Genomic DNA, 24,922 nt, shown 5'->3' with positions numbered 1-24,922 from the left:
GTAATGGGGGCCAAGTTTGCCCTCAGTGTCCAGTGTCTGTCATCTGGGCCCTTGACCCCTCTGATACCACCCACCCCCCTGCCATGGCATCCACACCATCCCACCCTCGCTGGTCTCTAGCATCATCAGATGCTCTCCTCAGTCTTATCAGAACTCTTTATTTGATTCTTTATCCACACTCTATCACCTGGAGCTATCTGCATTTTAACAGGGATCAAAGTCTGAAAATAGAGGGATGAAATTCTGAGGGTGGAATTGCAGGCACTGGTGGTCAGAGAGAGGAGATGGGGGCCTTTTTGGCAGCCCCTACCTGTCCACTGCCTGCAAGGCTGGCCTGAAGGGGGTGTCTCCTGGGACAAGGTAGATTAGACCCCACAGCACCACGGTCCTCCTCAGGCTTTTTTTTTTTTTTAAATTATAGGCTATTTGAGAACTTGATTTTATTATTATCATATATTTTAAAATTTATTTATTTATGGCTGCACTGGGTCTTTGTTGCAGTGCGTGGGCTTCTCATTGCGGTGGCTTCTCCTGCTGCGGAGCATGGGCTCTAGGCGCGCGGGCTTCAGTAGCTGTGGCGCGTGGGCTCTAGAGCGCAGGCTCAGTAGTTGTGGCGCACAGGCTTAGTTGCTCCACGGCATGTGGGATCCTCCTGGACCAGGGCTTGAACCGTGTCCCCTGCGTTGGCAGGTGGATTCTTAACCACTGCACCACAAAGGAAGTCCTTTTTTTTTTTAATTAATTAATTAATTAATTAATTAATTTTTTTTGGCTCTGTTGGGTCTTCGTTGCTGCACGCGGATTTCTCTAGTTGGGACGAGGGGGGGCTACTCTTCGCTGCGGTGCGCAGGCTTCTCGTTGCAATGCTTCTCTTGTTGCGGAGCACGGGCTCTAGGCGCACGGGCTTCAGTAGTTGTGGCTCACGGGCTCCAGAGTGCAGGCTCAGTAGTTGTGGCGCACACACTTAGTTGCTCCACTGCATGTGGGATCTTTCCAGACCAGGGCTTGAACCCGTGTCCCCTGCATTGGCAGGCGGGTTCTTAACCACTGCGCCACCAGGGAAGCCCCCTCCTCCGGCTTTTAATGATATTTAGATAGAATTCATAACTCTTCACATTTCATTCATTTAATTTAATTTTCCTTCTATTCTTCCAACTGCCAGGTAGGTGAGGGAAACATGTCATCATCATTGTCTGAGAAGGAAACAGGCAAAGTGAGCCTTAAAATCTAAAAACAACTGCTTCTTCCCACCTCGGAGACTTTTCTCCCCAGATGACTTTGCACTGATGGGAGAATTTTTGCTGGGGAAATTGGTTCATCATTGCTTCTCATGTGAACCTTGTCTGCCTCTGCATAAATATTTTATTTCCTAAAAGCCATTCCTACAAATTGCCTCATCATTTACCAAGGATCTAGACCATCTGCCAGGGTAGGCCCACACCCTCCCCCTTACTGATAACTGTGCTTATCTGTTTGCATTTCTACTTCTCATCTGCTAGTCTGGCTTATCTGCTTATCAGATTGTGTGTTCTTTAACACAATGGACACCATATGGCCCCCAGCAGAAGTAGCTGCCTTGTTGCCCACCTATGGGCACAAATTATGTGCCTTCCAACCCTAGCCTATAATTATCAGGTCACCAGGACATCTGAAATTTGTTTGTACTGGGCAGATTTTACATAAATAGAATAGCAAAAATTTAGTTCCTCTCCCCAGTTTATAAAATCAAAGTGCATCGTGTGCACCCAGAATAAATAACAAATTGTATATTTACAGAGTAAAACTGAAAGACCTAAAGCTACAAGAAACATCACTGAATCTTAATATTGATTGAAAAAAAAATCCCAGAAGACTATATAGACCATAATTACACCATTTCTAAATTTTAAAACAAAACTACATATCATTGGGAAGTCCCCTAAGCCACACCTATACAGGCTCATACTCGGACTCAATCCTTCTGGGCATGGCTAGTATTTATCCTTTCATTTCTCTGGCATTGAAATCACAGGTGAATAGAACTGGTCTCACCAGGTTCCCTGGGGCCAGCCTTCCTCAGCTCCTGATGGCTGGGTGCCACCCTTTTCCCCACAGACCCCGTCTCATTTCTTTAGTGAGTCCTGGCTGAGCCTGAAACAACCTAGGATTCACCTAGCCCTCCCCCTCTCCCAGTCTCACCTGCCCCATCAGAATGAGGAAGTGATGCCTTCTCCATAGCACCCTTCAAACTGGTGACTCCCTCTTCTGGCACAAGGCTTTGGGTTTCTGAAGATCCCTCTGCTGGGTGTCTGGATACCATGGACCTGTTAGGACATCCCACTAACTTGTCTGGGATTGCCTGGTGCTGAGAGTGTCCTGCATCTTGATAAAGGATTGCTGTCCCTTCCACACTGTGCCATACACACCTGCTTGTGCCTCAGATGAAGCTTATTAAGCAGTAGGACAGGTCCCCAGAGGCCACCGCACTCAGTGTGCCTTTGGCCCTATCTGGACCTTCCATCCTGGCAGTCCAGGATCTTGCTGCTGGATGCCTTTTCAGGCAAATTCACAGATGTATCTTCTCCGGGCTCTCTCTGCTCATTTCCAGTCTCAGTTCATCTGTTTCCACACTTCAGGTGCCAAAAGTTCTTCAGTGATAACTCTAGCCACCCACATAATTTCCTACAGGGCAATTATGGGCTCCGTCCTACAGTGGATGTTCTACTTCATCAGATTCAGTGCACTTCTCCATTTTATAGTCAATTTTGTAAGGTCTTGCTTTCCCCCTCATATCTTAGAAATGGTCTGCATTTCAAAAGCAAAGTCCAAATGGATTTTTCATTTTTAGTCTTATGCCTTAAAATTGTCTCAGGATAACTACTACTTTCTCCAAAATCAGCATTTAAGATTCTTTAGAAGCTCTGAAATATTTCTGGGCAACAGAGGATAACCACCTGCTTCCTGTCTTCCCTGAGGACAAGCCAACAGGAAACAGCTTTAACTTGTATGGTAAATTACAGGGATTAGAGGAAATACAGCATTTCCCAATAATGAGGGCTGAAAAAAAAAATTGTACAGGGTAACATGTATGTTGGAGACTCTCTGGATTCAGGAGACTAAAGGTCTTAATGAGGCCATAGTCTCATGAATTATGTTTTCTCGTGTGTTAAATTCACTTCAGATTTCTTCCAGGAGCCCAAATGATAAAACAAGAACTCTCCTCCAACTTCTGTGGCTTCAGCTTTGTTTTGTTGATTCACCACTTCCATTCATTTGCTTTCATATAACCAGAATCCTTTGAATCTGAACAATTAAGCCTGACTTTTCAAGGAAATTTTTGCTAGGCTTTACTTCCCTTCTCTAAGATGAATGTGTGTATGTGTGCACGTGCCATTCTAATTCTTTATTTCTCCAGTGAATAGTATACACTTCATCTCTCCCTTGAAATGTTGCATGAACTTGAAAACTTGTCTTCTAAAGACAATTTGCTCCATGAATAGACAGTCTGATATGTACGTTCAGGAAATGCCACATACTTGAAGCCCTCAGAGAAACCTCTGGTTTTCAGGCTGCTGGGGGAACTGGTCCTTTGGAGTTTCTTCCTATAAGAGTGTCACTCATGGGAACCTAGAACCCAGAGGTTTCTTGTCCCAGACAAGAAGGCTCCTGGGACCTGTTCCCTCCATCTAGAACCTAAGTGAAAGGGAGGTGAGATTAGGTCTTCATCCTTGATGTGTCCTTAGATAAATGACTTCTGTGGAGAAAGTGAGTTTGGAGAAATGTGGAGGCTTTGTTAAAGTTATTTTCTTCGAAAAGAGTTTAAGAAACTCATAAACTCTTCCATAGAGGGCAGTGAATACCAGCTGGATTGGTGGGTTTTAATTTTTGATTCGGGGAATCTGTGTTGTCCGGTGTGATAGAAGGAAACCAACATTCTGCAAGGAGAATACACAATATCCCTAAGAGACATTTGTTTCTAAAACCCTCCGCCTAAGATTGTAAATGAGTTTAAGGGGATATACATTCCCACCTTTAAACTTCAAACTCCCAGATCTCCGCTGTGTCCTCATGCCGCATGGATTACATTACTGGTAAAACATCCCAGGAAGGAGTCCAAGGAGGCCGTTCGCGGTTAGGGGAGAGTCCAGATTGGACAGACGGACTTTTCTGCTTTCTTGCTCCTGGCTCGCCCCTCTTCCCTTGGAGGGCACGGTGATGCGAACGAGTGGCTTCTGCCTCTTCGGGGACCGCCTTTGAGGCTCCAGAGCCTCACCTGACTTTCGCAGAGAGACGCGGCCAACCGGCTCCTTCTGCCACCTGAAGAGGAGGGCCCTGGGGCCCGAGTGTGTGGGAGGGAGTGAGGCCGGAGCTGCGGCCCAGAGCGAGGAGGAGACGGTCTGCCAGACACAGGCGCGCCGCGGAGAGCTCAAACTTTGAAGTGGGGTAAGGATTTTAGGGGCCCTTGAGCTGGTTGTTCTTGGGGCGCTGGGAGGTGCGCGGGGGGCGCAGACTCCAGTCACCGTGTGGATTAAAGAAGTACGCACAGGGCAGTGGGGGTGGCGGAGCCCTAGGGCGGGCGCGGCGCTGTCCGCACCCCCCGGTGCTGAAACGGTCCACAGCTCGGCAGGAAAGGAAGGAGTAGAAGCAAGAGCCAGCTCTGGCATCCGCTCGCACCCCCGGCACGCACACACACATCCCCCCAGCAGGGATGAAAGGACTAGAAGGCGTCCCCTGCGCCTCCTGAGTCTATCGCACCCCTTTCTACTCACGTCCCGCAGAGGCGCTGGGCCGAGTCGGGCTGAGCCGTCAGGGCAGGAGGCAGAAGAAACTGGGCTCCTTCAGCAAAAGGATGTCCAGCCTGACGCCACCCCCGAGACACCTCCCCAAGAGACCCTGTACCCGGAGGCCGCGCCGCCTCGTTCCCCGGGCTCCAGATCCGGGTCCCGCGCAGAGTCTCCCCGAGTACGCGCGGCGCGTGGGGAAGTTGTGTCCATAGCTTGGAGGGAGCCAAGGGGAACCCCGCCGGGGGTCGGGGGACTGCCTCCGCTGGACCCTACTCAGCCGTGAGGGTGCAAAGAGACAGGTGGGCTGCGGAGGAGGCAAAGAATGAAAATACTTTGGGGGAGTGAGCAGTCACTTTTTTTTTTTTTTTAATGACAAAAATCATAATCCGCGATCTTGGCTGCTCTGGCCTTAGGGACTTAGTGCTCAGGAGCGAGGAGAAGGGGCGGGGCGGGGGTGTGGCCTCAGATCCTTTGCAAACCCCTAACCGGATAATCACACGGGCCCTCGGTCCTCATCCTACGGCTTTTCTCCCCAGCTCAGCCCTCACCCCCGCTCCCGACGCCCCGAGGGGGGCGCGGCCAGCAGCCCCTCGCGCTCCGGCAACCCTGGGCAAGGACTGGATGACTGGAGGAAGGGCCGATTCATTTTTCTCTCCGTGTGATTCCCCAGTTCACAGCTGCCCTACTTTATGCTGTTGTTGAGACTAAAATTTGTCATTCTGAAGTGGGTATCTCTAGTTAGACACGGCATGTGGCCGAGGATGAGAGGGGCAAGAGCAGAGGGGACCCGGAGCCCGCGGCTGGGACCCCGTGGCGGTGGACGCGGTGCCGGGGACACGCAATTCGCTCGCTCAGGGCTCTCCCTGCGTGCGGTTCCGCCGGCGCAACCCCTCTCCTGGAAACCCGACGGCCCGACGGTGGACGCTCCTCACCAAATGTTCCGGAGGCGCGAAGCTGGGGCCGGCGCCTTCCCTGGTACCTCACACCCTGGGGCAGTGACTGGCTACCGGGGTTCGGGCTCTACCCCGGAGTGTTCAGTCCAGACCCCGGTCTCTATGGACCCGTGCACCAGCCCCTCCCCCGCACACACACACTTTCATTCATAAAACGGGCAACGACATCGTTGTCTAGGCATGGGGTGACATACTCCCTGAATGACAAATCACTGGAGGGGGCGATGGAAAGCCGGGCCGGGAGGAGGGAGGTGACCCCTGTCACAGCCACTCCCTGAGCTAGGTCCTTGAACGCCAAAGTCCCGGATTCTTGACAATTCTGCTAGGTCAGGGAAACGAGTTAGCATTTCACTGAGCTAGCGGGACTCCCTTGGCGGGGAGCGGGTGTGGCAGGAAAGACGCGAACTTCCCTTGCTTCGCAAGAACGCCCGAGCGCACGCACTTTTCCTTCTCAGCCTCTGTTCTGTCATAAACGGGGCCCTCGTCGGGCGTGGGATGCCAGGAGAGGGTGACTGACTGGTCCCCACAAGATCTCAGTCACTTTATCTGGGACTTTGGCCGGGACTGCGTGTGCCTCTTGCCTTTGATGCGCCTGTGTTTATGCCTTTTCTGTCGTCATTCACTATCTGCCGGCGATTGCTGCGGCTGGTTAATAATGGGGTTGCCATGGCGACCAATCTCCCGTCGCCATGGTACCCAGGAGGTAAACAGTTGGAAGCCACAGAGGCTCTTCAGTAGCTCCCCCACAGATCTTGCACAGGCTGCGGGCTTCCTGTGGTTGTGAGGCAGGGATGGCAATAACCAGGTGCTATGGTCCCCTCTACCCTCCCAACCCACACTGTCTAGCCGCCTGTTCACCTGAAACCCTCTCTAATCCCTGCCAATCACTGCGGCCTCCAGGTTGGGATGGGTCAAGCTTTTACCTCCATCCCCCAACTGCTACAATGAGGCCGGGGTAAACGGTTTTCCCTCTGACCTAATTCATGTCAGCTGCACACTGTCTACTCCTGAGTACAAATGACAAGGCAAAGCCCTGTGGCAGACAAAATTAATTAAACAAACACGGTCCCTGGCCTCTGGACATCATGGTGTAGAGATGGCCTCTGCTCTGGGCTGTAATAGGGGTGATAACAGTGTCCCAGAGTAGAGAGAAGTGGGAGTGACAGACCCCCACCAGGGGAGGCCATAATGGAGTTGAAACTAAGGAATTTCAACTGCTGAGCAAGAGGGAAAACGTCTCTCTAGGCAGAGGGACTAGCAGGAGCAAAGATGCGCGTTTGCTCAGGAGAGGCTAGACCCTGCTGTGCTAACACATAGACTTGTAATAGGGGCAGAGCCGCGCGCAGCCCTGAGTGCACGACAGTTATCGCGAGACCCTGAGCACGCGAGACCTGAGTGCACGAGAGCGGGAGCGCTCCACGCGATTGGAGGTCTGGCTCCCGCGAGGAGCACAGCTGTGGTGTTCCTCGTGGCAGAAAGTGCGGCGAGAGGTGGACCTTGGCCTTCTCCCCTGGGCCCTCCAGGCCCTCCGGTCTCCGAGCCTGAGGGTGGGCTGGCGGGGGGGGGGCCCGGGGACAGGCTGAGGGCTGTGTCCCCCACAGCTCCAGGGCCCTCACCACAGACGCCCACTGGCCGGGCCCAGGCCTTGAGGCAGCAGCGAACCCCTCCCCCATCCCCGCCTCCGCGACTTTATGGCGGCGGCCGTCTCCGTGGGTCGCAGTCCCTGGAGGCCTCGGCAACGGGAGTGTATGGACACAGCCATGAAGGTAACAGCTTCAACCAGCTTCAGTCTCTCCGTTCAAGTTTCAAACCTTGGTCCAGCTTAGATCAGTTGTCCACCGCTAGGAGGTGGCCAGAGGTCAGGGTTAAATCGCAAGGACCTTGCACGTCGTGACCTCAGGTCCACCTCTGTGGCGGGGCTGTTCTCAAAGCAGGGCAATTGTGGTGAGCTGGGCATTCACCTGATTGGTATTTGCTACAACATGTGCTCCTGTTGATGCTCTACAAATGATCCTCTCCAGTTTAAATGAAAAGCTTGCGGGCCGACGGGGTGCCGCGTGCCTGGCTCCCTCAGTGATGACGGCTGGGCGGGGTCTGGGGACCTGGCCCCGAGGGCGCCACCAGCTGAGATCTGTCTCCTCGGCGGAGCCTGGCATTGGCGGGAGGACCCAGACGGGGCGCTGGATGAACACTCCCGGGCAGGGTAAGCGGCCTGCACGGGATCCTCTTAGCCAGGACCTGGACCTCGGAGGGCGGAAGTTGAGCCTTGGGACCTTGCCCTTTCTTGTCAGAATAGAGGAAGACATTTGTTTTTGGTGGAGATTTAGGGGAACATCCTGACCTGACCGAGACCCCGACCTCAAGAACAAAGGATCGGACACCAAGAAGTTAGCAACAACTAACCACGCCCCTCCCTCACCTTTCCTACAAAAGGGCTTTGCTGAAAGCTCTCCGGGAGTTCAGGGTTTTTAAGGCATGAGCCACCCATCTCCTTGCATGGCCCTGCAATAAACCTTTCTCTGCTGCAAACTCCGACATTTTGGTATTTGGCCTCACTGTGCGTCGGGCACATGGACTTGCATTCGGTAACAGACCCAGAACGTCTCAGTGGCTTAGCCCATGGCCTATGCGATGTCTGAGGTTCCGAGGCACTGGGGGGCCCTGCATCAGGGGGGGGACTCTGCTGGCCAGATCCTGCCACCCAGCCCTCAGCTGGCCTGGAAGGGGGACTGAGAAATACAGCCAGTACTAGGGTGGGCTTTGGTGAGCAGTCTCTGCCACCAGGTGGGATGAGAAAATTCATGCCACTCTTAAGGGAAGGATGAGTAATTTCATTTAAATGGAGCATCCTTTTTAGGCTAATATGATCCAGGTTACAAAAAAATCTTGAATGTCAGGCTAAGACTGCATGCTGGAGAAAATAGGCAACCTCTGAAAGTTTCTGAGTGACATGATTAGAACTATTGTGTAGAAAGACCCCGATGTTAGTGTAGAAGATTCATTCATTCTTTCATTCCACGCTCATTGAGCACCTCCTGAGTGCCAGGCCTTGGATGAGTTGCAGAGGTGAAACTAAAGATGGGAGATGCGCAAAAGGAATTGTTTCAACAATCCTGGGGAGGGGGAACAGGGCCTGGACAGAGGTGGGAGCAGAACTCAAGGAGGCCAAGGGCTGTCTCTGGCTTGTTCGAGGCCTGGCACATGGTTAGGACTCAGTGCATTTCTGACTGAGTGAATGGATGAGTGGAAGGCAACAGAGGGGACAGATAGTTGGTGGTGTAACTGAAGGACTTGGTGATGGTGGATCTGGGGAAGTGAGGGAGAGGGAGGAGTGGAAGCTTATGCGAGTCTTAGCTGGGTGATTAGTTGGCTCCAGGTGTCATTCGTGGGGCATTAACCAGAATAAGACTCAGGGGAGGAAGGGCATATTTGGGAGCAGTTGGGATGGTGCCATTCAGGACATTTAGTTTGGTACCAACAAAAACTTCCTGGATATACTGTATCCTCCCTCACATGGCCCACACCTTGGACCTCATCTGATCCCCTTTTTGAGGAACTTCACACATTCCATCTTGTACTATAATAATGCAGTGTAGGCATTTAAAAAAAACAAAAAACCAAACAGGCTTTTGTTCCCCAGTTCTGCCACTGGGTGACTTTGAATAAGTTGTTAACCATTCCAAGTCTCAGTTTCTTCATGTGTGAGTTGGTAGTGGTAGTTATAACCTCTGCCTCATTGAGTTGTTGGGAGAAGAAATGAAGCAATTGGTGTGAATTTCTTAGTACAGTGCCTGGCATGGCAAGTGCTCAAAGTTGGATATGACCATCTTATAATTTCCTATAATGACAGTGTATTACTTTTATAATCATATCCCAAAAGTTAATTAAGGGAAAAAACACACTTTACCTCCTGTGTCTGCAGCTAGCCTTGGGGAAACAGTCCTTGGGGAAGGAAGGGAGGTCCTTTGTCTGGCCTTGATGACTGTGTGTGTGTGTGTGTGTGTGTGTGTGTGTGTTGGGAGGTGGGAGGAGAAGATGGAATTCTGAGCAGAGCATCTATAGGGCTGGCTACAGAGATCTGGTTTCTCCAGCCCTAGATACATCTAGAAAGCACTTTCATCCTCTTGGAATCTCAACCTGAGCAGCTGAATCCTATTGCAAAATAGTCATTTAGAAACCGAGTGCACTTCAAGCTCAGGAAACCAGAGTCCCATTAGTTCTGAGTCATCTCTACAGAAGACCAAGACACTTCCTAGGCATGAGGCAAGCCTCTGTCTGGTGGTTGAGTAACATAATTGATAACCTTGTTACAATTTCCCTGCGCTCTCTTTTACCCAGAATCTCTTCCTGTCTGGGGGAACAGCGTTAGCTTTTCTTCTCAGGAAGGAATTGAAAATCTACAGCTGGTGTGTGCAAGCTTCCCTTTGCTCGTGTTATAAATGTGCGTAGAGTTGAGAAGAGGGAGGACTCCACCTCCCAGCCATTCAGAGGTTTCCTTGAAAAACAAAATTGAACTCTCCTAACTCAGACTCATTCTTCCTATCTTGGTGCAGTGACGTTCCTGGGTTTGCCTAGCCTCTACTCTGCAGAAAAGGGAGAACAGAGATTCTGACTTCCATTTCCCTTCATCAACCGGGAAGCTCAGCTCTGAGCACAACTGGACACCTCCTCATGGTCTAAGACCTGAGCTACCCTTTTGGACATTCCTTGGGCAGATGGAGGAAATTTTGATACTTACTGGTCCCAGGAATTGGCCTCGTTTCTTGAGAGGCAGTGGATTAAGCTTGCAGGCTTTACAATTAGATTGCCTGCTACAGTCCTGGCTGTGTGAACTGTGTACCTTGGTTTGCTCATCTATAAAATAGGGATAATAGTTGTACTTACTTCATAGGGTTATTGTGAGAATTAAATAAGTTGATACATGGGCAGAAGTACCTGGCATCATGTAAACTCTCAAAAATGTGATCATTATCAGTATTTTTATTACTATGATATTTCGACATTTCTCCCCTTTAGTATATTTATGTTTCGTGAGTTTCTTGTAGCAGACATTGTGAGTTTTGCATTTGAAAAGTGTTTTGATTTCAGATTTAACACTACTTCTTTTTTAGGTATAACTCACATGTGATGAAAGTCTTCTAAAGTATATATTTCAGTTATTTTTTTAGTATATTCACAGCTGTGCAACCATTAATTCGATATAATGTTTAAACTTTTTGTAGGGCCAGGTCACTCAAGATGGCTGTTCTCTTGCCCTCTGTTCATCCCCTGCCTAACCAATGCCTGATTCACTTGTATCTTACACACCTGACTGACCTTCCTACGTACCTGCCCCAGCCCCCAGCTAGTGATTATTCTTATGGAAGGGGTGGTGAGGGGCGTGCCCCTCTGCTGGTTTCCCTGGTAACTAATGAGCCCACCTGCTGTCAATTCTCCTACAAATGGTAATTCCCCCCTTCCCTTTGGGGGCGAAGACTGCCACAGCGTCCTGTCTGCCCTGAGCCACACACAGTGGGGTGTTGCTCCAGGACCTTGCTTCAGAAGTGTAAGGTCCCCCCATCCATTAAACCATTGATGTCTCTGTTGCTGACTCCAGGCTCTTTGTTCGGTCTTAAAGCTGGGCAAGTGCAGGCCTTGTAGGCCTGCGGGGTGCAGCCTAACACTTTTCAACACTCCAAAAAGAAACCCTGCACCCATTATCAGACATTTTCTTTTCTGACTCTCCTCCCCATCCTTGCCCCTTGCAGCCAGTAATCTATTTTCTATCTCTATGGCTTTGCCTATTCTGGACATTTCATATAAATAGAATTATACAGTATGTGGCCTTTTGTGTCTGGCTTGTTTACTTAGCATAATGTTTTCCAGGTTCATCCATGTTGTAGCAGGTATCAGTATTTTATCCTTTTTAATTGCCAAATAAAATTCCACCTGAATAACATTTCATTATATAGATATACCACATTTTGTTTATCCAGTTATCAGCTGATGGACATTTAGGTTGTTTCCATTTGGGGGCTATTATGAATGATGCTGCTGTGAACATTGAACTGGAAGTTGTGTGGACATATGTTTTCATTAGGTATATGCCTATGAGTGGAACTCCTGGGTCATATTGTGACTATTTTTAGCATTTTGAGGAACTGCCCTGTTGTCTTCCAAAGTGGCTACACCATTTACATTCCCACGAGCAGTGTATGAAGATTCCAACTTCTTCACATCCTTACCAACACTTGTTATTGTCTGTTTTTTTAATTTTAGCCATCTTAGGCAGTGTGGAGTGGTTATCTCATCATGATTTTGACTGACATTTCTCCATGACTAAATATGTTAAGCATTTCTTCATGTGCTTGTTGAACATTTGTAATTTCCTTCAGAGAAATGTCTGTTCAGATCCTTTGCCCATTATTTAATTGGGTTATTTGCCTTTTTATTATTGAGTTGTAGTAGTTCTTTATATATTCTGGGTACAAGTCTCTTACCAGTATATGATTTTAAATTATTTTTTCCATTCTGTGGGTTGCCTTTTTACTTTCTTGGTGGTATCATTTGAAGCACAAAGGTTTTGTGTGTGTGTGTGTGTATGTGTGTGTTTTAATGAAGCACAATCTAATTTTTATTTTAGTCACTTATACTTTTGGTGTAATATATAAGAAACCATTGCTTAATCCAAGGTCATGAAGATTTACTCCTATGTTTTCTTCTAGGAATTTTATAGTTTTAACCCTTACATTTAAGTCTATGATCTATTTTGAGTTAATTTTCATGTATGGTATATATTCTTTTACATGTGAATATCCAGTTTTCCCAGCAACATTTGTTGAAAAAACTATTTATTTTTTTCCCCCATTGAGTTATCTTGGCACCCTTGTTGAAAATCAGTTGACCATAGGTGTATGAGGTTTTTTTTTGGACTCTCAATTCTATTCCATTGACCTATATATCTATCCTTACACCAGTACTGCTCTGTCTTGATTACTGTAGCTTTGTAATAGGTTTTGAAATCAGAAAGTGTGAGTGAGTCCTCCAACTTTGTTCTTCCTTATCAGGATTTCAAGTTTGTTTTGGCTACTCTAGATCCCTTGAATTTCCATGTAAATTTTAGAATCAGCCTGACAATTCCTGCAAAAATTCCAGAAGGGATTTGATAAGGATTGTATTGAATCTGTAGATCAATTGGGGAAGTATTGCCATCTTAACTATTAATTTTTCTAATTTGTGAGCAGGAGATATCTTTCCACTTATTTACATGTTTTTAATTTCTTTCAACAATTTTTATAGTTTTCAGTGTACAAACCTTTCATTTCCTTGATTGAATTTATTCCTAAGTATTTTATTCTTTTTACTGCTACTAAAAATGGGACTGTTTTCTTAATTTCATCTTCTTTTTATTTATTGCTAATGTATAGAAATACAACTGATTTTTCTATGCTGATCGTGTATCCTGCAATACTACTAAACTCAATTAATTCTAATAGTTTTTTAGTGGACTCCTTGTGATTTTCTATATACCAGATCATGTCATCTGCAAATAGAGATAGTTTTACTTCTTCTTTTCCAATCTGATGCCTTTATTTATTTTTCTTGCCTAATGGCCCTGGCGAGCCATACCATGTTGCATAGAGGTGATGAGAATGGATGTCTTTGTCTTATTCCTGATCTTAGGGGGAAAGCATTCAGTCTTTCACCATTATGTTGTTAGCTATGGCTTTGTCGTAGATGCCCTTAATCAGGTTGAGGACGTTTCCTTCTAGTCCTAGTTTATTGATAGTTTTTAACTTGAAAATATGTTGGATTTTGTTAAATGCTTTTCTTGTGTCTGTTGAGATGATCATATGGTTTTTACCCTTTATTCTACTAATATGTTGTATTATGCTGATTGATTTTGAATGATAAATCAACTTTGCATTCCTAGGATAAATATCACTTAGTCATGGTATAAAATCCTTCCTATATGTTGCTAGATTTGGTTCACTAGTATTTTGTTGAGGATCTTTGCATATTAATATAATTTTCAAAATGCCCTCTCACATTAAGTTCTGATATTCAAGTTGTTTATACTTATATTGTGCCATGTCCAGAGAATATTAACATTATATAGTTTTTTCCCCTTTCTGTTTTTGAAGCTCTGGAATATTTTTATTTTCTCCACATAGGATCACACTCACAGAAAATATGAGAGGACCCTCAGGTACAATATTTGCACTGTAGAGTTTTGTCCCATCATGGAACTTCTGAAACAGAAGGACCTTTAATAATCAACTTGGCCTTGGTTTTCAACTCTGTTCCACAGAGTTCCCTAAGGTATTCTGTATGCATTTTAAGGTTTTTTTTTTTAAATGTATTTTTAAGTATTTTAAAACCCCAAATAAATAAAGATAGCATTGATTGACATGTATTCCATACCAAACTTTACTATATTGGATATCATGGTGAAAATTAACTGATGTCCCACTGATTGTCTTTATAAAATTACAAAATACATTTGAATAAAATACTACAAGTGAATGTTTTATGCATTGGGTTCCTCTGAAAGATTTCATCTGCAATAAGTCTATGTCCATCATTAGATAAAGAAACTAAAGTGCTGGGTCACTCACCCAAATTGGAGGCTGAGCTGAGAAGAGACTCCAGCTCTCCTTTCTCTCAGTTGAGTGCCCTTGACTGCGTATATTGTCCTTCCAAAGTCATTTGTCTCAAACAAAAGATATTTTACTCAAGGGACTGCTTGAAACACTCGTCATTGGGTTAGTGTAGTGACGTCTGTTCTGGTCCTTGTGTTTGTTCTCTGGCTGGTTCGCAGGTCTCAGAGTGATTCAGTGCCTTAGCATTGGACATTTTCCCTTCGACCCTGAAGTTCTCAGATGGAATAGGAAAGAAGGGAAAGGCAATTAGAAGTGTGCTTTAGACAAAAGTTCCAAGGCATGCAGACCTTGTGGGAGTTATTGATTTATCTTTGGAGTTTAATTTGACAGAGTGAGCCTGTCCAGCCTCATACTTACTGAGAATTGGCTGAGTGCTTTTGCCTAGAGCAATGCTGAGAAAGTTGAGTTGTGGAGGATTGAAATGGATGAAGCCCAGAGAGAGGTTACTTCTGAGAAGAGCAAAGGCCCCAAGTGGTAAAAGTGGTCCATCTCCACTGGAGAAGACAGAGACCTGGGCCAAGAGTGCACATCCAGCAAGACTGGATGGATATGCAAGTGCCTCACACTCAGGGGGCCCTGGCTGGATGGCAGTTTCCATTTTCAACAGAGCCTCAGGATCATCTATTGTACTTTCATCATCTCATTTGTGAGCTCTCCTAGAGTTTATGGGGCCGGGAGATGTGAAAACACTCTGGCGGTTGGGGAATCACTTAGGATGTCATGGCTTACAAGCTAGTAAATAAAGGGAAAGAATTAAGTGTTTATTCTGCCTTTCCTGTATGAACCATACCACTGAGCAGCCAAATAATAAGTCAGATTTTCTTTTTTAAGAATATTTCAGCTAACTGATGAAGATGGAATGATAGAATATCACCAATTTGCAACTCCTAATAAATCAATAGATCCAGTCAGTGATCACCAATGGCTGCTAAAATCACCCAAGAAAATATGGAACCCAAATTTGAACAAGCCCTGAGTACAACTTCCAATTTACAGGAAACATTGTAGAGTTGGAATTGGCAAAAATCCATATTGTGGGAAATTCTGTAGTACAAACAATTATGTTTCTTCCGTAAAGAGAAAGAAGAGAAATGCATAGAAACTTCAAATTTAAAAATACCAATGAGATACATCAGCCAATCAGAATACATAGACTTTGTGTGTGTCCTGATTCTTTTAAGTAATTTTTTTAAGCCAACCCTTATGACATTTATGAAACAATTAGGGGAAAAAAGATTTTAATGATTTATCTTAAACTAACATTTTCCTTTAATGATGTACATTTTGCCCTGTCCTACCCAACCTCATTCTCCTGGATAAAGAACACGGAATTAAAAAGGAAATTAGGTTACTTCTAACCCTTGAGGGACCTGGGTCAGGAGTGCACAGGGCCCACTTACCATGTCTAAATAACTAAAAACCATTCTCTTAGCTGAGGTAATCCCCTCCTCCCACCATTAAAAAAAAAAAAAAAAAGAATTTTTTGGGTAAGAGCATGCTGGCAGGCAACTTTTTTTGGGAGTGGTTCCAAGGAAGAGAAGTAGGGGTCTTGGAAGAGAAAACAAGGGAAGCAGGGGAAACCACCCCAAGTGTACATTATCAAACTAATCACCACTCTGGGCAAGTGGTTTGATCCTTCTAGGGCTTCTCCAAAGAGCCATGTAGAATATATGTCTGAATTATCTTCCTGAGGGGACAGAAAAGGGAAATATTTACCCATGGTTCCAGGCTCTATTAGTCAAGGGTTGCCCAAGGGGAGTTAACTCTCTAGCACTTTGGGTTTGCACGTGTGTCAGAATGGCCTTGGAACGTGGGGCATGGGGACATTTGATCTCTGGTCCCCCATCCATGGCCTGCCCCCTTCTATTCCCAGCCTTGGGTCCACCCCAAGCCACAGGGGGCCTTTCACACACATGCGTGGACACTCTGCCCACACCTCCAAGCTCCATTCACCTCACCCTCACAAATAGCTCCTCCTGGGCCACCTGTAGGTCTAGGGGCATGCACATTGACACCGTTCTCAGGAAAACAGACCTGGGAAGAGGCCCAGGCAGGCTCTAGAGCCAGTCCACAGAGAATTTGGGGGTCCCGGGCACCCAGAGCATAGTCTAGGGCAGGGCGCGGGGTTCTGGGTGAGCATGTTCCCTTGGCCTCATGGGCTATGGCTGGAGGGGAGTCAGAGTGGGGCCCTTTAAAGGTACTGGTCCGAGGCCTGTTAGGAACCGGGCGGCACAGTGGCAGGCGGGCGGGCGAGCGAAGCTTCATCTGCCACTCCCTATTGCTCCCCATCGCTCGCATTACAGTGACCCATCCCCCCCACCCGACTCCTTGTCCATGGAAAAATTGGCTTCCACGAAACCGGTCCCTGGTGTCAAAAAGGTTGGGGACCGCTGCTTTAAAGAATGGGGCCCCAGGCAGGACCCCTACTGCTCAGGCCAAAAAGTAATGCCAGTTCTTTTCCACCCACTGACTTTATCAGGCTCTGGAGTCAGACAGATCTTTGTTAATCTTGGCTCAGGCTGCAAGCAACAACATTAGGGAAACTGCTCACCTGTTGAATTTCTTCATTGGAAAAGGGAGGGAAGAAGAAGGCTGCTGTGAGGATTGAAGGAGACAGTATTACACAAGCAGCCACTCTGAGCCTGGCATATGGGAGCTCTCCACAGGGGGCAGGTCTGCAAGGGTCCAGAGGTGGCATCTGGGGTCAGGGTTTGTGGCCAGGGTGGAGGGGACAGCTGAGGGGGCTGAGGGAAAGGGCACAGACTGGCTGCAATGAGCTTTTTCTCTGTTTGGTACAATTCTCATGAAGATACACAAAGAAGAGTAATTTAATAGATTTTCCACAGAGTCCCAAACTTCTTTAAGACTTGTTCTAGGGACTTCCCCGGTGGTGCAGTGGTTGAGACTCCACGCTCCCAATGCAGGGGGCCCCAGTTCAATCCCTGGTCAGGGAACTAAGATCCTGTATGCTGCATGGTGCAGCCAAAAAAAAAAAAAAAGACTTGCTCTAGACCCCACTGGACCATAAGCTCCTTGAGGACAGAGCTGCATATCATTTTCTGATAAAACCCGAGCTCTTAGCATACTGCCTGGCACATAGTAAGTGCTCAGTAAAAAAGCACTGGATGGATGATTTCAAATTTGGTGTATTTCTTTTAGTGGGAGACTCTTAGTTCCTATGTTGGCTTCAAAGTTTCCCCAGACATCTCAACCTGGAATCATTCTCTGCCTCAACCCTGCCCCTCCCCCAGTCCCCTCCCCAGTGGGCAGCACCACTAACCCCCACGCCAGAGGTCACAGCAGCGTGACCCCTCATCCTTGATCAATTACTATGTCCCAGTGCTTCTATCCATCTGGTAGTTGTGGGTTTTTTTAAATTATTTATTTTTATTTTTGGCTGCGTTAGGTCTTCATTGCTGTGTGTGGGCTTTCTCTAGTTGCAGTGAATGGGGGCTACTCTTCGTTGCGGTGCGCGGGCTTCTCATTGCAGTGGCTTCTCTTGTTGCAGAGCACGGGTTCTAGGCGCGCAGGCGTCAGTAGTTGTGGCTCGCGGGCTCTAGAGCGCAGGCTCAGTAGTTGTGGCGCACAGGCTTAGTTGCTCTGTGGCATGTGGAATCTTCCCGGACCAGGACTCGAACCCGTGTCCCCTGCATTGGCAGGCAAATTCTTAACCACTGCGCCACCAGGGAAGCCCATCTGGTGGTTTTTTAATTTATTTGATTCACCACCACAAACCTAGTTCAGGCAACTATTCTCTCTCCCCCGAGATACTGCAGCATTTAGCTGCTCATACCCACTCATGTTCCCTGAATATATCCTCCCCAGTGTAGCCAGAGTGGCCTTTACACATCTGACCACATCCCTGATGGGCTCAGAGGTAAAGCCCAAGCTTCGTGACTCAACCTTCAGGACCCTCTGGTATACGTCATCTGCCCCACTAGACTTGTAAAATCCTTGAGAACAGTCATTGTCTTATATTCCTTTATATCTCCTGTGGTCAGCCAGAAACTAAGTTACATAAATGAATACAGTTTTTAAAAATCAAAACTATTTTTTATCTGTTGAGAAAATTATAAAATTTAAAATTGTGGGCTTAAACTCTCCAACATCAGAGATGAACCAGGACTATCTGAGCCAACGGCTGCCCCTCCCTGAGTAACTCGTGGTGAGCAAGGACCACATCCATGTTCGGTACTTCAGTGCAGTGCTCTGGGCTCCTGGCACTGACCTTCCTTTGGATATGAAATTAATTTAGTCCTGGAATTAGTCACTGGGCTATTTCTGGAAATCACCATCTTTCTCTGGAGTGGTCTGTACTGACTTCTGACACACTTAAGCCACGTGGCTGCTCAAGAGAGCCTGTGCCCATCTGTTTCAGAGAAACTGTCCTCAGGAATTCATTTTCCTTCTGGAAGATTGTGATCAGAAATCATTCAATTGGCCTGTCTTTGTATCCATCACTCCAGCTGTGCACTCACATCAGTTTTCTTTTCTCATCAATCAGAGTGGCACCTTCCAATGTTTGCTGAAGGGAAAGTATTCATGGTCAGATTTCTAGCATCAGGATCATGCCATTGATAGGTTTTATCTATTTCTTTGCTTGTATAAGCTGTTTGACATCACTGAGTCTCAATTTAGTCATCTTTATTTTTTTTTAATTTATTTATTTATATATTTTTGGCTGCATTGGGCCTCTGTTGCTGCGCGCAGGCTTTCTCTAGTTGCAGTCAGCGGGGGCAACTCTTCATTGTAGTGCATGGGCTTCTCATTGCGGTGGCTTCTCTTGTTGTGGAGCACCGGCTCTAGGCATGCGGGCTTCAGTAGTTGTGGCACGTGGACTCAGTAGTTGTGGCTCACAGGCTCTAGAGCACAGGCTCAGTAGTTGTGGCGCACGGGCTTAGTTGCTCCGCGGCATGTGGGATCTTCCCGGACCAGGGCTCGAACCAATGTCCCCTGCATTGGCAGGTGGATTCCTAGCCACTGCGCCACTGGAGAAGTCCCTCAATTTAGTCATCTTTAAATGGAGACAAAAATTGTAAATATCTGATGAGGTTATTGTGAAGATTAAATGAGATGAAGTGTGTACTGGGTTGAACATCACATTGTAAAGGTTTTATAAATGTCAAGTACTTAGGTTTTTTATGCTTTGTTTTAAAACAAGATTTTGGGGAGTTACTAAAACATGTGCAAAATTATAAGATTAACATAGGGTAAATGAGAAAGCCAGAGTTAGGAGGGACATTGCATCATTAAAGAGAATCATGAGAGTTTTAGCTTTCTTATATCGGATACCAACTTGGCCATTCATTCATTCATTTGCTGAATCAGCACTTAACTTTGAGCAGCCCTTGGGAATTCCCTGGCAGTCCAGTGGTTAAGACTTCGCGCTTCCACTGCTGGGGCCCCAGGTTCAATCCCTGGTTGGGGAACTAAGATCGTGCAAGCCACGAGGTGTGGCAAAAAGCAAAACAAAACAAAACAAACAAAAAAAACCTTTGAGCAGCTCTCAGCATGCAGCATATACAAAGGAGTAAAAGACCTTGTTTGTGCTTCTGGCTCGGAAGACTAGCCCAGAGAGATCCAACTAAAACACAGTGTGACAGGAACTGTGAGAGAAATGGAGGAGGGCACGTGTGCCAGGGCTTGCCTGGGGGAGTAGCCCTCCCATACCAGCTGGGTTTGCAGTTACTTCCTGGGGGTTCCTGATGACATATCTGCTTTGTGTTCATGTTTCAGCAACCACCGTGGGGCTGAATGTGACAAAGCAAGAAGATGGCCAAGATTAGCACCCAATACTCCCACCCTTCCAGGGCTCACCACCTCGCAGTAAGGACCACGGACAGAGATCTCGATCGCATTGAGAACGGCCTCAGCAGGTAGGATGGGCTTTTAACTTCATGCCTGGAACAGGTTATTTCCATAGCTGATCTAGACCTGGGGGAAAGACTGCCTTAGCCTGTGGGCAAGCACCGGTTGGAGGGCGGGGTCTGTTCACAGCACTCCTTCTAACTTCATTTTCCATGTCCCTTACTCCTCACAACCCACACTGAAGTAGTTTTTATTCTCATTTTAGAGATGTGGGAGAATGAGACTCCAAAAGTTACATAACTTTTGTAACGTTTTTTCTAGAAGGCAAGAAAATGAAGATTCATATGCAGCAGATTAAATTCTACTGTAAAAATGTCCCCAAACTGCCACACTTTCCCTTGTATATGTTAAACATTTATCGGGCTCTGTCTGTGCACCAGCCACTGCCCTGGGCACTGGGGTGGAGTACAGATCAGGTGCACTGTCCCTTACTTCCAGGAGAAGGCCAGGACTCAGCCGTGCTTATGTACCTGGGGGGAGTGGGCCGTGCCTTGCCAGCAAAGCCATCGTCCCCATCAGTGACATCCCGACACAGGCAGCCACATGGAGACCTGGGGCCTTGAGTTCTACTTCTAGCCCTGTTCCTAACTTACTAGTAGACCTGGGAAAACTCACTAACCCCTCCATGCCTCAGTTTCTTCAACTGCAAAATGGAGCAGCATTGGGAAATGGGAAATGGGAGAGTATCTATTTGGTGCAAATGGACTTACATTTTTATGTTTCTTAAATTCTCAATGAGTTGATTGAGTTGAACAAGAAGAAGTTTTATTTCCAATATTTATGTTATTTTTGTCTCACATATATAACACTTAAAACCTTCCTCCCATGAAAACTGCATATTATCTGACGGCCAAAAGTGCAATGACAGTCCCTCAATCCTAGCATCCCTGGCACTAGGCCCTCCTCCGTCGTTTCTCCTCACTAACTTATATATGTCACTTCCTCTCTCAGATGCACATTTGGTTTTTTCTACGTTTAGGTGCTTTGTCGCAGCTCCTTAGCAACTCTGCTAATAAGTGATAGACAGCAATTTCCCTATCTTTGCAAACTTACGTAGTCTTTGGACCTCCACCTTCTGGGATTCAGGCAAAGGGAGGAAATCTCAAAGCATGGCAACAGATATTCCTTCCAACTCTTTTAAGTTGGTGCTCGGACCCAGGAAATTTGATAGACTCAGGGGCATCAGAATTTCTCACCCTACTCAAATTTCTCCCTCCTAACTGGCCGACTGTCAATACTTGTGTTCCACAACTGAGGACTCCTTCCTTTAGGTTAAGGCATTGCCCTTATTTAAAAGGAAGAGGAACACTATTAGGACTGTTATCTGCTATTAAAACTTTGGCGTGCGTTAATAGTTTCTTTCCCACATCTGAGCTAATAAAACCCCCTGAAGAGGGGCTTCGAAGAGGATTGCAGTAGAGGGGAGAAGAGTCCCAAGCATGGAGCACAGCAGGAAGTCAGGCTCCCTGGGCAGCATCAGGCTCCTGGGATCTTGGGCCCATTGGGAGAAGGAAGAAGCTGTTAGGATCTAGAAGAATTTGAAGCAAATGGAACTTTCCCCCATTGCTCCCTTTTGCCTCGAGTGGAACAAAACCAGAGCATCTCGTGGAGCTTCCAGACTCCCTAGAGGCTCAGTCTGGCTCCTCCCAGTGAGACAGTCAGGAGAAGGCAGGCCTGGCGAGTGGGCTGGGGCTCCTGCCCAGAATGCCTGCTTGACCCGACACCACCATGAGCCAGCTCTGCCCGACTTGTCCTGGCTCTGCCTCAGCCGGTGGCCGACAAGCTCCGTCTGGCTTGTGGGCTGTTCAAGAGCCTCTGGCTTCCGAGAGCCTTGCTGTGGGCTCACACTGGGTCCATGCACACTCCGGGGATAGGTTGTCCACACAGCCAGCGCTCTGAAGTGATGCTCTTGGACAGTACTCTGCCATCTCACGGGTGAGCAAATGCCCTTCCCTCCCCCACCCCCACCCCCAGGCCAGCGTGGTGACCAACAGCACAGGCTCGAGGTCAGACTGCCAGGTTCAAAAAGTGGCTCTGAAAAGCTGCTCAACAGCTCCAAGCCTCAGTTTCCTCATCTGCAAAATGGACTAGTACTGACCTCAGGGCAGGAATGAGGGTAAAACAGGGTAAAGCTTGGGGCACAGCCCCTGCCACGCAGTGAGCGCTTAATCGGTGCTCACTGCCGGTCTTGGAGATGCTGCCCCTCCTATGGGCCTTCTCTGGCATCCTAGCTGAAGCCTTCTTCACCTCCTCTGACCTCAGATGGCCCCAGCTGTCCCGACATCTGGAACGGGCCATTTCCTGCCTGTGCCCACATCAGGCTGTCTCAGCCTGACCACTAGCCGAGTCTCAGTGAGCTCCACTTGGGGCCGTGCCCAGCTACATACGTGGTAAAAGCTTGTTGACAGATTAGTACAGAATCCTGTGGAAACACTTGAGAGGTTTCAAAAGGAGAGAGAGGAAAAATGCTTCCTTCATGAGAAGCATTATCTCATGGAGGCAGGAGTGGGTTAACAGACAGAAGTTTCCAGAATGGCTCCTTAGCATCACCAAAGATTGAGAATAGGAGTTCAGGCTGGGGGGAGCAGCCTTGGGCCGGAAGGCTGGGTCCAGAGCCCTCCCCTGCTTCCCAGAGCAGCCCAACATCTGTCGATTCACTGACTAGTTTTCCCTGTAAGATTGATTTGAGCAAAGGACTCTGGCACATTCACATAAAATTTTTAAAGTTGCAAATCACTACTTGCAGGGAGGAAATGGTGTTTGAACAAATCGTAGATCTTTGCCTTGAAATTCCAATCCTTTCAGAAAACTTTTGGGAGAAATAATTATGAATGTGTGTCCTTAAATATTAATCACTCTTTATCCTCAGTGATATCACACAGCTGTGCTGGGAACATGCATTGGTGCAGTCCTTTGCTGAGTGCCCCACAAAGCGGGGAGTATCTTTTCCCTGACCCCTGAGACATCCCGTCTCCCAGGTCTTTCACCAAATTAGGAGACCCAGGTTTCTGTTTCTCTTCTTAAATCATTGGGCCCATTTTCCTAGTGAAGAGTCATAAGGAAGGATGAAAATATTTCCTTTGAATAAAAAAATTAAGTTTACACCTTGAAAAGACCAGAAATAAAAATGTCTTGAATTTTGCTTTTTCTGTTTAGATCTGTTTGGTTGGCTCAGTTATTTGAGAGCTGTCTGGCATATTTTTGCAGATAATGCAATAGAGAAAGACTTCAGAGTCTGCCACAGAGAATTGCAGCTAGGACCGAGGGCACCCCAAACCCCAAATTAATCTCCTAGTGTAGCTATTTTAGGTGAGCTTTTGGGCATAAGGGGTTATGTCCTACAGAGAAGGAGACTTCTTCATGCTTTACCCTGCACAGAGCCCAAAGCAATTACCACAAAAGAAAACCATTTTCAACCTGCTTCCCCAGGATCCAAGACAAAAATGCAGTGACTTCAGTTCCCTGGTCACATGTGGCCAGGGCAGTACCTGCCCATCCCTCTAGTTCCTCAGGGCTTGAGAGCAGGAAAAGTAAAATAAGGTATCATTTTCTCCACCCTTGTTCCAAAAGGCCACTTCTGTTTCCTCTTATGTCCCCAAAGTCACTGGAAGAAGACACCAGATCCACAGAGCACAAAGTTAATTACCAGTTCCTGTTCTGATGAGAACCTCTGCTCCCTCCCAGTGACGAAAAAGCTTCACCTTGTGGACATTAATTCCTCTGTATAAATAAACTCAGAAGATGAGCTTTACAGGTTGAAAATGACCTTGTCTTTCAAAACAATCACTTCATTTTGTTTCACCAGTTGCCCTTGATCTTGCTAGTTACTAACTTCACAGGGCTTCTTCCTGCAAAGGCACCATCACCACAGAGAACCGGAGTCTGCGGGTAGAAGGCAACTTCAGGTTGTCCTGGCCTGATCTGCTTGTTTTACAGAGACCGAAGCCTGTTGAGTCCTGAGCCAGCTCCCAGCGGGACGGTACCTGGCCCGCACTCTCTCCTGCCTCTGTATTACCCTGGGAGGTTCTGGATCCCTGATCTTGCACTGATTGCCAGAAGTTTCTCCCTTTTGGCAGTACCTGTGTGTCCTTGGGGACACAAAATATCACCTCAGACATTTGGTTCCTCTCCTTCTAGCCAATCTCCCCTTCCATCTACCTCGTAAAATCAGTTTCTCTGAGGAATAACTAATTGGGTTTGCTATTTAAATACCCCCAGGCATTTAATGAGGGTAGAGACTATGGAGCTAGAAGAAAGACAGCAGGGTAGAACTCTGGGCATCAAGAAGCAAGTGGGGAGATGCATCAAGAAGAAAAGGCCCCTTGGGTCCCTTGAACTTACATCGTATAAGACCCTTCCGATTCTTCACAGCTAAATGTGCCTTTCTGGACTTGGGTGTTTGACCAATACTTAAATCAGTATGGAATCAATTTTTCCTTTGTTTTCGAAGACCAGGAAAATTAAACTCAGGGAGGGTAAGTGACCAGCCCACAGTGCACTTAGTTAATAGGTGCTGGGGTAGGGATTCGAACCCAGGCCTCCAGGCTCCCCACTACGCCACCTCCCCTTCACGTAGGTGTCAAAGGTCCAGGCCACTCGCAGTAGCTCTCACTGCTGCCAGCTGCAGGCCTGCTTTGAAATCTGGGGTGAGTTCTGCCCTACTCACCCACCCACAAGCCCTGATGTCATGGGCATT

General features: G+C 47.2%; 1 protein-coding gene across 1 annotated transcript in view; it reads left to right on the top strand.

Annotated features, from left to right (window-relative positions):
* The window catches only part of CNGA3 (cyclic nucleotide gated channel subunit alpha 3), a 77,876-nt gene that overhangs the window by 29,620 nt on the left and 23,334 nt on the right, over positions 1 to 24,922 (top strand). Inside the window, 1 exon segment of the mRNA XM_082427391.1 lies at positions 20,095 to 20,234. Within this exon segment, the coding sequence (XP_082283517.1) occupies positions 20,131 to 20,234 (104 nt within the window). The 5' untranslated portion in view covers positions 20,095 to 20,130.

The sequence above is a fragment of the Balaenoptera physalus genome (genome assembly GCF_965194825.1).
Source record: "Balaenoptera physalus genome assembly, chromosome: 15".
NCBI classification, from domain to species: Eukaryota; Metazoa; Chordata; class Mammalia; order Artiodactyla; family Balaenopteridae; genus Balaenoptera; species Balaenoptera physalus.
The sequence above is the reverse complement of the archived record's forward strand: the minus strand, read 5'-3'. Positions and strand labels throughout refer to the sequence as shown.